Here is a 12,843-nt window from a genome sequence, read left to right as displayed (position 1 = left end):
TACATTACAATCGTTGGCTGCTTTTAGTAAAATTTTTATGTATCTTGGCAGCATCCTATTCTTAGACTTTTGAAATAGCCTCATTAATTGAATACATTGAATTCACAAGCTGTAATTTGAAGTCATTCATTTCTGAGAACTAATATTGCTTGCCTTAATTTCTAGGGTAGAAAGGGGCAAAAAGGGCTTTCAGGTGATCGTGGAGAAACTGGTTCGCGTGGAGACCCTGTAAGTGATCTTAGAAAAGATAACCAAAGACTGCATGTTCATCCAGCCTTGTTTAGACCTGCATGAAGATGCATGTTATCAAAGGGATAACGTTCTGGAATTTTGTCTGGTTAGAATTTTACTTGTATCAGTAATTAATGAATTTTAAAAATTGATAGATGTCGGGATTATTATTTTATTGAATTACAGCAGAAATCTAGGACATTAAAATGGCATTTTGGGACAGGAGGAGGTAGAAAATTATTTTGGTATCTGAGCTTTTATTTTGAAATCAGTAAACTGTAAGACTCAGTGACCTGTAAGATGTGTCTTCATTGTGATATACACATGCACACGTACACACAAATGCACGCACGAACACAAATCCTCTGCAACTGGATCCTCAACTTCCTTATTGGGAGGTCTGAATCAGTAATAACATCTCCAACATCTCCTCGCTGATTATCAACATAGATGACCATCAAGGATGTGTGCTTAGCCCACTGCTCTACTCCCATGACTGTGTGGCTAGGTTCAGCACAACTACCATTTATAACTTCACCAATGAGAACGCTGTTGTAGGTAGAATCTCAGATGATGATGAGAATGCATGCAGGAGTGAGATAGATTGGCTGGTTGAGAGGCATAACAACAAAACCCTCCCACTCAATGTCAGCAAGGAATAGATGGTGGACTTCAGGAAAGGGAAGTCAGGAGAACACACAGCAGTCCTCAACGAGGGGCCAGCACTGGAAAGGGAGTGCCTGAGGATCTCAGGGAATCTGCCCTGGGCCCAGTACATTGAGGCAGACAGCAGCACTACTTTGTTAGGAGTTTGTGGAGATTTGGTATGTCACCAAAGACTCTTACAAGTTTCTATAGATGATCATTCTGACTGACTTTGTCACAGGCTGGCATGGAGCGTCCAAGGCATAGGAGCACAAGAGGGTTATATTTTCAGCCAGTTGCAATGTGGGCACAACCCTTTCCACCACTGGGGACATCTTTAAGTGGTGGTGATACACCAAGAAGGCGCAGCCAACTTTAAAGACCTTTACCATCTGGGGGCATGCCCTCCTCTTGTTACTATCATTGGGGAGGAGGTCCACCCATGCTCAATGATTCAGGAGCAGCTTTTCTCCTTTGCCATCAGATTTCTGAACAATCCACGAACTTAGGAACATTGTTCCTTTTTTACACTATTGATACATTTTTTTTAATTTATAAATTTTTATGCCTTTGCACTGTAATGCTGTAGCAAAACAATTAATTTCACATCATATGTCAATAGTAATAATTCTGACAACACACACAAACACATAAAAAAACCCACAAACATTCATACATTCGCACGTAAACACAATTGACAAGGAAATCTTAATCAAGTAATCCATTCTGAGGACATTTTTTTTGCCCAGTTTATATTGACTAACAATCCTGCTGCATGGTGTTTGGCACCTTCATGTTTAAAATTGCTCTGCTCTTTTTTGGAAGAAGACAGCGAGGCTTTGAGAGGAAGTGCGGCAGTGGCCATTTTCAAATTGCTTCTCAGATCAGAGTTCTGAGAGGCGGGACTGCGCAGGCGCGTGAAGGAGGCCTGGGAAGGAGGGAAGATATAAAAAGAACACAGCCTTAAGCAGCGGGCAGCAGAGTGAGCCGGGAGCAGAGTGTAGGGCTTGTGCTCAGAGGGACCGAGTTAGGGAACTGGAGCTGCAGCTCGATGACCTTTGCCTGGTCAGGGAGAGTGAGGAGGTGATAGAGGGGAGTTACAGGCAGGTGGTCACTCCGGGGCCACAGAGGCAGATAGGTGGGTCACAGTCAGGAAGGGGAAGGGGCAGGTACTAGAGAGTACCCCAGTGGCTGTACCCCTTGACAATAAGTACTCATGTTTGAGTACTGTTGGGGGGGACAGCCTACCTGGAGGAAGTGACAGTGGCCGGGCCTCCGGCACAGAGGACGGTTCTGTAGCTCAGAAGGGTAGGGATAGAAGAAAGAGGACCATAGTAATAGGGGACTCGATAGTCAGGGGTTCAGACAGGAGGTTCTGTGGAGGTGATCGGGAGTCACGGATGGTAGTTTGCCTCCCTGGTGCCAGGGTTCGGGATGTTTCTGATCGTGTCCAAGATATCCTGAAGTGGGAGGGTGAGGAGCCAGAGGTCGTGGTACATGTAGGTACCAATGACATAGGTAGGAAAGGGGAAGAGGTCCTGAAACGAGAGTATAGGGAGTTAGGAAGGCAGTTAAGAAGAAGGACCACAAAGGTAGTAATCACGGGATTACCGCCTGTGCCACGTGACAGTGAGAGTAGGAATGGAATTAGGTGGAGGATGAATGCCTGGCTGAGGGATTGGAGCAGGGGGCAGGGATTCAAGTTTCTGGATCATTGGGACCTCTTCTAGGGCAGGCGTGACCTGTTCAAGAAGGACGGGTTACACTTGAATCCTGGGGGGCCCAATATCCTAGCGGGGAGTTTTGCTAGGGTTACAGGGCAAACTTTAAACTAGTAAGATGGGGGGGGCAGGAATCAATTTGAGGAAACTATGGGAGAGGAGGTTAGTTCACCAGTAGAGCAAGTAAGTAGACAGTGTTTGAGGGAGGAAAGGCAGGTGATGGAGAAGGGATGCGCTCAGCCCGAAGATGTAGGGGAGAAGAAAGAAAAGGATAATAAATTTGAATGCATTGTTAGGGATGAAAAGAGAGGAGGAGGTGGAGAGTATCTTAAATGTATTTATTTTAATGCTAGGAGCATTGTAAGAAAGGTGGATGAGCTTAAAGTGTGGATTGATACCTGGAATTATGATGTTGTAGCTATTAGTGAAACATGGTTGCAGGAAGGGTGTGATTAGCAACTAAATATTCCTGGATTTAGTTGCTTCCGGTGTGATAGAGTAGGAGGGGCCAGAGGAGGAGGTGTTGCATTGCTTGTCCGAGAAAATCTTATGGCGGTGCTTTGGAAGGATAGATTAGAGAGCTCCTCTAGGGAGGCCATTTGGGTGGAATTGAGAAATGGGAAAGGTGTAGTAACACTAATAGGAGTGTATTATAGGCCACCTAATGGGGAGCATGAGTTGGAAGAGCAAATGTGTAAGGAGATAGCAGATATTTGTAGTAAACACAAGGTGGCGATTGTGGGAGATTTTAATTTTCCACACGTAGATTGGGAAGCTCATTCTGTAAAAGGGCTGGATGGTTTAGAATTTGTGAAATGTGTGCAGGATAGTTTTTTGCAACAATACATAGAAGTACCGACTAGAGATGGGGCAGTATTGGATCTCCTGTTAGGGAATGTGATAGGTCAGCTGACAGATGTATGTGTTGGGGAGCACTTCGGGTCCAGTGATCACAATAGCATTAGCTTCAATATAATTATGGAGAAGGACAGGACTGGACCTAGAGTTGAGATCTTTGATTGGAGAAAGGCTAACTTTGAGGAGATGTGAAAGGATTTAGAGAGAGTGGATTGGGTCAAGTTGTTATGGGAAGGATGTAATAGAGAAATGGAGGTCATTTAAGGGTGAAATTATGAGGGTACAGAATCTTTATGTTCCTGTTAGGTTGAAAGGAAAGGTTAAAGGTTTGAAAGCACCATGGTTTTCAAGAGATGTTAGAAACTTGGTTCGGAAAAAGAGGGATGTCTACAATAGATATAGGCAGCATGGAGTAAAGGAATTGCTCGAGGAATATAAAGAATGTAAAAGGAATCTTAAGAAAGAGATTAGAAAAGCTAAAAGAAGATCCGAGGTTGGTTTGGCAAATAAGGTGAAGGTAAATCCGAAAGGTTTCTACAGTTATATTAAAAGCAAGAGGATAGTGAGGGATAAAATTGGTCCCTTAGAGAATCAAGGTGGTCAGCTATATGTGGAGCCAAGGGAGATGGGAAAGATTTTGAACGATTTCTTCTCTTCAGTATTCACTAAGGAGAAGGATATTGAATTGTGTAAGGTGTGGGAAACAAGTAAGGAAGTTATGGAACCTATGACAATTAAAGAGGTGGAAGTACTGGCACTTTTAAGAAATTTAAAAGTGGATAAATCTCCAGATCCTGACAGGGTATTCCCCAGAACCTTGAGGGAAGTTTGTGTAGAAATAGCAGAGGCTCTGATGGAGATCTTTCAGATGTCATTAGAAACGGGGATTGTGCCGGAGGATTGGTGTATAGCTCGTGTGGTTCCATTGTTAAAAAAGGGTTCTAGAAGTAAGTCTAGCAATTATAGACCTGTCAGTTTGACATCAGTGGTGGGTAAATTAATGGAAGGTATTCTTAGAGATAGTATTTATAATTATCTGGATAGACAGGATCTGATTAGGAGTAGCCAGCATGGATTTGTGCATGGAAGGTCATGTTTGACAAACTTTATTGAATTTTTTGAAGAAGTTACGAGGAATGTTGATGAGGGTAAGGCAGTGGATGTAGTCTATATGGACTTCAGCAAAGCCTTTGACAAAGTTCCACATGGAAGGTTAGTTAAAAAGGTTCAGTCATTAGGTATTAATGCTGGAGTAATAAAATGGATTCAACAGTGGCTAGATGGGAGATGCCAGAGAGTAGTGGTGGATAATTGTTTATCGGGATGGAGGCCGGTGACTAGCGGGGTGCCTCAGGGATCTGTTTTGGGCCCAATGTTGTTTGTAATATACATAAATGATCTGGATGATGGGGTGGTAAATTGGATTAGTAAGTATGCCGATGATACTAAGGTAGGAGATGTTGTGGATAATGAGGTGGGTTTTCAAAGCTTGCAGGGAGATTTATGCCGGTTAGAAGAATGGGCTGAATGTTGGCAGATGGAATTTAATGCTGAGAAGTATGAGGTTCTACATTTTGGCAGGAATAATCAAAATAGAACATACAGGGTAAATGGTAGGGCATTGAGGAATGCAGTGGAACAAAGAGATCTAGGAATAACAGTGCATAGTTCCTTGAAGGTGGAGTCTCATGTAGATAGGGTGGTGAAGAAGGCTTTTGGAACGCTGGCCTTTATAAATCAGAGCATTGAGTACAGAAGTTGGGATGTAATGTTGAAATTGTACAAGGCATTGGTAAGGCCAAATTTAGAATATTGTGTACAGTTCTGGTCACCGAATTATAGGAAAGTTATCAATAAATTAGACAGAGTGCAGAGATGATTTACTAGGATGTTACCTGGGTTTCAGCACTTAAGTTACAGAGAAAGGTTGAACAAGTTAGGTCTCTATTCATTGGAGCGTAGAAGGTTGAGGGGGGATTTGATCGAGGTATTTAAAATTTTGAGAGGGATAGATAGAGTTGACGTGAATAGGCTGTTTCCATTGAGAGTAGGGGAGATTCAAACGAGAGGACATGATTTGAGAGTTAGGGGTCAAAAGTTTAAGGGAAACATGAGGGGGTATTTCTTTACTCAGAGAGTGATAGTTGTGTGGAATGAGCTTCCTGTAGAAGTAGTAGAGGTCAGTTCAGTTGTGTCATTTAAGGTAAAATTGGATAGGTATATGGACAGGAAAGGAGTGGAGGGTTATGGGCTGAGTGCGGGTGGGTGGGACTAGGTGAGATTAAGAGTTCGGCACAGACTAGGAGGGCCGAGATGGCCTGTTTCTGTGCTGTGATTGTTATATGGTTATATGGTTATATTTGATAGAGGCATATGGAATATTGATGTAGCATAATACATCACAGGAACAGAATCCACTTTCTGCTCATTAAGTAGAGGGGCTTTGAGTTTCACTTATTCTCACTAGTCAGCTGATGTTTCTTAGCTGGATCTAAATCCAAAGAGTTTAAAATAGACTGATTCAGAAAACACTGGATAATCAATGGATAATTCTTATGGTGGCATTTCACACTTGCATTCTATAGATTCCTGGAAAGAACACCACATTCAGAAGCACATAGATTCTTAAGCTAAATGAAATCAAATGGTAAATTGGTTTATTATTATCAGACATGCTGAGGGACAGTGAGGAATGAGATTTGCATTCCTTCCAGAAAAAAAGTGGACACAACTCAGCACATCACAAAACAAGCCTCCCTTCCAAATTTCAATGTTCAAAGTACATTTATCATCACAGTATGTATACTGAATATAACCTGGAGGCAGGCAGACACAAAATAAAGAAATCCAATAGAATCCATTTAAAAAAAAAGGCCATCAAATGTGCAAAAAGGTGCAAACAGTGAAAAGTGAGCAGATAACATTCAGAACTAAAGTTCACGAGAGTGAGTTCACATCGGGGAAGCCCTTCACAGCCGATCCAGAAGATCCATGGACTCTGTCTACACTGCTCATTGTCTTGGTAAATCAGCCAGCATCATCAAAGATGTTACTCACTCCTGACATTATCTCTTCTCGTTCCTCTCATCAAGCAGTAGATATAAAAGCCTGAAGGGAACTCATCAAGTCAGGCAGCATCTGCAATTGCAATAAAAAGCCATATTAAATCTACTGTGATTCAATGCTGTAAAACAATAAAACATGAAAACTTCCAAGGTGAGTGAATACTTTTTATAGGCACTGTATGTAGAAGAATAAACAATCAATGTTTTGGGCCAAGCCCTTTCATCAGGACTCTAGGTTCATGGACAACTTCTGTCCTGCTGTTATATGTTTTGTAGTACAATGAGATGGACTCTTGACGCCACAATCTACTTCAATACGTACAACCTTGCACCTTATTGTCTGCCTTGGCTCTTTCTCTGTGATAGTAACATTTTATTCTATATTCTGTTACTATATTCTACCTTTACTTCCTGAGAAAGCTGAAGAAATTTGGTCTGTCCCCTAAAACCCTCACTAATCAAGTCAAGTCACTTTTATTGTCATTTCGACCATAACTGTTGGTACAGTATATAGTAAAAATGAGACAACATTTTTCAGGACCATGGTGTTACATGACATAGTACAAAAACTAGACTGAGCTACGTAAAAAAAAAACAACAAAGAGAAACAGCAAAAAAAAACAACAACAATTTTTATAGGTGCACCGTAGAAAGTGTTCTTCTCGGGTGCATCACAACCTGGTATGGGAGTTGTCCTGTCCAAGACGGGAAGAAGCTGCAGAAGATAGTGAACATAGCCCAGCACATCACACAAACCAATCTTCCATCCTTGGACTCACTTTACACTGCACGCTGTTGGAGCAGTGCTGCCAGGATAATCAAGGACACGACCCACCCAGCCAACACACTTTTTGTCCCTCTTCCCTCTGGGAGAAGGTTCAGGAGCTTGAAGATTCGTACGTCCAGATTTGGGAACAGCTTCCTTCCAACTGACTGCTGAACGGATCCTGACCCGGATCTGGGCCGTACCTTCCAAATATCTGGACCTGACTTGCACTACCTTACTTTCCCTTTTCTATTTTCTAATTATGATTTATAATTTAAATTTTTATTATATTTACTTTGATTTGTACTTCAGGGACGTGAAGCGCAGAATCAAATATCGCTGTGATGATTGTACACTCTAGTATCAATTGTTTGGTGACAATAAAGTGAAGTCTTGTTTTCTCTTATACTATTTCAATGCTGCACCTGAGTACATGCAACAGTATTCTGCAGTCTGTAGTACCTGCAGGGAGATCGTGCAGTCTCTATAATTATATCAACTGTGATTTTAATTGCTTATAGTGGGGAATAGAATATAATGAGACTCTGGGGCTGGCTCTATCTTCTTTCCAATTAGGTCTCAATTTAGATTATTTTGGATTTAATACATAGTTATTGAAATACATGCCTTAATGGTGCATTGTTAATTGTTGCTCACAAACCCTAAATGAATTGACCAAATCACAGGATTTTACTGTGAACGCTTTGCAAGAGGTTTCATGACTTTTTTTTAATGTTTCTCTCTAAGGGGAACCTCGGTGCTGATAGCTATGTTCAAGGTCCACAGGGTGAAAAGGGAAAACCAGGCCAAATGGTACGTTGTCTTCCTTTATCTTCCTGATTGAATGTATCCACCAACAATGTGCTGACATTATTTTTTATGAACTGAAAAAAATGCAGAGGCAATAATAGTGTATCGTCTTTTACAGGGTAATCCAGGAAACACTGGTGTTCCAGGAAAACGCGGTAGTGCAGGAAACCCTGTAAGGAAGTTTACAGCTTCATCTGAAAACCACAATTATTCATTTCTTTCAAGCTATTCCTTTTGCAATTAAATACATAATTTCATATTTGTTGAAAATGTTACATAAAATTTGAAGGTTAATTATGATTTCACTGTTAGAAATATATTAATTTAAAAGCTATAAGTGGCTTTGAAGTGGTTTCATGCTTCAACTCAGTTAGAAGACATTAAAAATGCAATATACGATTCTTTTTGGTGTGAGTAGATAAAATGATAAGTCATTTAGAGAGCTTGGTGTAGTCCATTCAGTGTATGAACTAACATTGGTTCAAGCACAGCATGCAGGACCTGTACACAGACATGGAAAAGGTTAGGGTAGACTGAAGTGAATCTCTCATGTCAGTCTAAACAGGATATTGAGTTTTATGACAATGTGGTTCAGCCTTAAGTAGAGACTGGGGAGAGGAATGCAAAATGTGCGAGGGCACAAAGATTATTTGTTTCTGTTTTTTCAACAATTTCCATCTGGAAAAAGAACACATGTTTGAAAGGAGATCTGATGGTTGATTTAATAGAACAGTTGTGGTTGGAGATCAAGAGAGATAAATATCATTAATGCTTAATGCTAGAGGGTATGCATTTAACATTAGGGATGAGAGGTTTGAAGGACATTTGTGAAGCAAGTTTTATTTAGAAAGAGTGTGATAGGTGCCTAGGGAGGTGGTGGACATTTAGTAACATTTAAGAGGCATTTATACAGATACATGAACAGGCAGGGAATACAGGGATATGGACCATCTGAAGGCTATTGGGATTAGTCTAAATTGGCATCAAGGTTGGGACAGATATGAGGACTGAAGGAATTGTTCCTGTGCTGTACTGTTTTATGTTCTATGTAATGTCATGGGTAAAGTGAGTAACTTGCAGATGAAGGTAATTAAAGAGATCACTGAGAAGCCAATCAAAGGTGAGAGGGTGTTCTAATATCTCACAATTTGCATTAATTGTTATCACTTGTTCATATTCTATATAAAAATGTAAGTGCAGTGGATCCTGGTTAATTGGGACACATCAGGACCCACATTTGGCCCAATTAAACAGCTGCCCCAATTAGCCGGTTTCATTGAAATAGTTAAAAAAGTACAAAAAAACAAACTGAGTAACAAATTATGTATTTAAGTAAAACCAGAACAAATTAGAACACTACCAATACCACTGCAGCACTGTAAAGCTTTAGTTCCTAATACTTATCGACAGAAGAATTCAACTGCATCACGTTGATTTGACAGTAAATAAACAAAATAAGCACAGGTATTTAGTGCAGATAATGGGCAGCCTTTGTACAAACCCTTTAATGATTGCATCTTCCAAATCTTCATTTTTATTGTAACATTCAAGATGATTATCGATACTTTCAATTTCTTAGTAGTTTCTAACTTGTTGAAGTAGTGAAATCATTTCATTTACAGTCCTGGCTGCGGTCAGAAAAACAGCCCTGAATTGTCTTACTGCTTACTTCTTGCCAACCACCAGTGATAGAAATCTCTGAGTTTTGAACACAAGCACATGCAGCTGATGCTATTTAAAAACTCTTTACTCGGAACAAGGTTTCAATGGCCGCGCAAGTTCACATGATTGACACTAGTCAGAGACTGTTTTGCAACAGCCTCCTGCCCCAACTAAGCTGCACAGTATCTCAAATAAATGAAGGAAACTCCAGCTACTTTTTCAATCAGTTGTTGTTCTTTAAAACCTGGCCCAAATAAGTGGCTGCCCTGACCAACTGATGGCCCAATTAACCAGAATCCACTGTGCTGTATTTTATTTACCTCCATTTTTATCTATTAAGAACAGACCACCTTGTATTTATAATTGAAATAACAAAATAAATAGAGCATTATGTTTTCCATCTTGATTAGGGTCCTGATGGAAGTAGAGGACAACCAGGGACACAGGTAAGATCTTTTGTACTGTGTATTTTGACACGTAATGCAATGGGAAGTTATTGCTGGTAATATAGGGGGGACAAGAGAGGAGGTGTAGTTTTATCCAGAGATCTAAGAATTATCGAGACTGTCTTTTTCAAGGATTTTGACATAATAGATTTGCTATTATTATAAACTCACATGTAAGTAAAGAGTACTGTAATTTGATAACTAGATATTCTCTTTTCAACCACAATCTATCAGAACTTTCATAAGCTTGTGTCGCAGTAGGCATGCTGACTGTGTCCACTGTGGAAAGAATGTCATTTGTTACTGCCACTAGACAGGGACATTTGGAATAGATCAGTGGAATAATTTGAAATTAATAATTACTGGAAGAAATAGCCATTCTTATTTTAACTCGACTAGTTTCAGATTTCATTATGTTAAACCTCCCATTCTGTTGTTTTATCAGTTTGTGGTGGAAATTGCGGGAGAGGGCATGGGTGTGAGAGCAAAATTTCTTGAAATAAGTAGTAGCCTTGGTTTCAGGCATCTTGAAATTAAGTATAAAACTAGATATGTGTCTGTTAATTTAAAATAAAAACAGGAAATGCTGGAAATACTCAGCAGTTTAGATGATATTTGTGTGACGAGAAACACAGTTAAAATTTCAGTCAAAGATCCTGGGAAGGAGAGATGAGATGTTCATTAAGCTAAAGGGAGAGTGCTGTCTCTGCTGGGGTAAAACCAGAGTAATCACAGAAGTAAGGGTAAACAAGGCTATTTGGCCAGCGAGCGAGTGGAGAGGTTAAGGAATGACATTAGAGACAGATAATATAGGAATTACGAAATGCAGAGCAGGAAGCCATGTCTGGTAGTTCAGGCTGAGGATGTCCTCCATGCTGAGTGGGAAATAAGAAAAAGGGATGAAAAGTATGCAAGCAAGCTGAGCTTGTTAATGATAATGAATGATATGCCAGCAGAAATAGACAGTGGGGATTGCTGATGTGGCAGCAGAATACTTGTTGATAATTCCCAGTAGCAATCAGCAATGTAAAATGGGGATATTTATTATGTACTTATTAAGTAAGAAATAGTATTATCATTTCACCTTTTTTTTTAAAAAAAACTATGTGCCTGTTAACTCTTTCTCTTTCCATAGATACTTCTTAACACTCTGAGTGTTTCCAGTGTGCCTTTTTAATTAACTCTGTCCATTAGCAAGGCAATTGAAATAGCAGTGTATTCCCAGCTTTAAACGAACACTCCTCTGTGTGCAGGGATCCAAAGGAGCAGTGGGTGACGCAGGTCGTAAAGGAGATCCAGGATTCCAAGGCGACCAGGTAGTCAACAGTAACATTAGAATTTAAGGTGTATGTGGGTACTGTTCATACCACAGTTTTTTTTTAACATTTTCTGGACTTACTCAACTGAACTTTTCCAAGAAATGAAAATAATCAAAGGTATGTGGAGCTTCATTTTCTTTTCTGAAGTTTAACTGCTGCAAGCTTCTGCGTTGTTTCATTCTCACCTACTACCCCATGAGCCTTCGCCTACAACACATCATTCTTTGCATGTCCCACCATCTTCAACGGGATCCTACCACCAAACACAATTTTACATTCCCCCACCTCCAACTCTCTGCTTTCTGTAAGGTTCCCTCCCTACATGACTCCCTTGTCCATTCGTTCTCACCCCCCACTAACCACCCTCCCGGCACACACCCCTGCAAGCGACCAGAATGCTGCACCTCATCCCTTACCTTCATTCAGGGCCCCAAACAGTCCTTCCAGGTGAGCTAGTGCTTCACCTCTGAATCGTTGGGGATTATCTACTGTATCTAGTGCAACTAATACAGTCTCCTCTACAGTGTTGAAACTCAACGTAAACTGTGACACTGTTGTATCAGTCATCTAAGTTCCATCTGCCAACAGTGGAATTTCCTGCTGGCCAAACAACTTAATTCCTATCCCCATTCACATTCTGACTTGTCGGTCCATGACTTCCTCTTTTGCCATGACAAGAGTATTCTCAGGGTAGAGAACCAACACCACATATTCTATCTGGGGAGTCTCTAACCTGATGGCATGAACATTGATTTGTCCTTCCAATTAAGCATTCCCTTGCCTTCCCTCTTCTTCTATTCCCCATTCTTGTCTCTTACCTCTTCTTCTCACTTGCCTATCACCTCCCCCTGACTCCCCTCTTTCTTCCCTTTCTCCTCTCCTATCAGATTCCTTCTTCTCCAGTCCTTTACATTTCCCATACACTTGGCTTCGCCTATCATCCTCTAGCTAGTCCTCCTTCCCCTCCTCCCCACTTTTTATTTTGACATCTTTCCTCTTCTTTTCCGGTTCTGAAGAAGAGTCTCAGCCCAAAACTTCGATTTTCTATTCATTTGCATAGATGCTGCCTGACCTGCTGAGTTTCTCCAGCATTTTGCATGTATTGCTCTGGATTTCGAGTATTTACAGAATCTCTTGTTTATTGTTTTGTTATGATCTGTTTTGCTGTAATGAGTCCCTCTGTAAAATCAAATGTTAATTTATGTTAATATGGCTCTCACTTTGAAGGAGTTTTGCCAGTGTTGCTCTAGTTAAATGATAAAAAAATCACAGTCCTAGTATGTGGCACTCTGTCAAGCTAAGACATAGTGTCTTGTTTCT

The 12,843-nt window shown here is 40.6% G+C and overlaps 1 protein-coding gene across 2 annotated transcripts in view; it reads left to right on the top strand.

Moving 5' to 3' along the window:
* The window catches only part of LOC132378452 (collagen alpha-6(VI) chain-like), a 116,304-nt gene that overhangs the window by 63,552 nt on the left and 39,909 nt on the right, over positions 1-12,843 (top strand). For both annotated transcript variants that reach the window (XM_059945377.1, XM_059945378.1), the window contains exons 18-22: positions 166-228; positions 8,034-8,099; positions 8,215-8,268; positions 10,169-10,204; positions 11,458-11,520. In XM_059945377.1, the coding sequence (XP_059801360.1) occupies positions 166-228; positions 8,034-8,099; positions 8,215-8,268; positions 10,169-10,204; positions 11,458-11,520 (282 nt within the window). The remainder of the gene's footprint in view (positions 1-165; positions 229-8,033; positions 8,100-8,214; positions 8,269-10,168; positions 10,205-11,457; positions 11,521-12,843) is intronic.

Source organism: Hypanus sabinus, chromosome 20 (assembly GCF_030144855.1).
Source record: "Hypanus sabinus isolate sHypSab1 chromosome 20, sHypSab1.hap1, whole genome shotgun sequence".
In the NCBI taxonomy this organism is placed as follows: domain Eukaryota; kingdom Metazoa; phylum Chordata; class Chondrichthyes; order Myliobatiformes; family Dasyatidae; genus Hypanus; species Hypanus sabinus.
The sequence above is the reverse complement of the archived record's forward strand: the minus strand, read 5'-3'. Positions and strand labels throughout refer to the sequence as shown.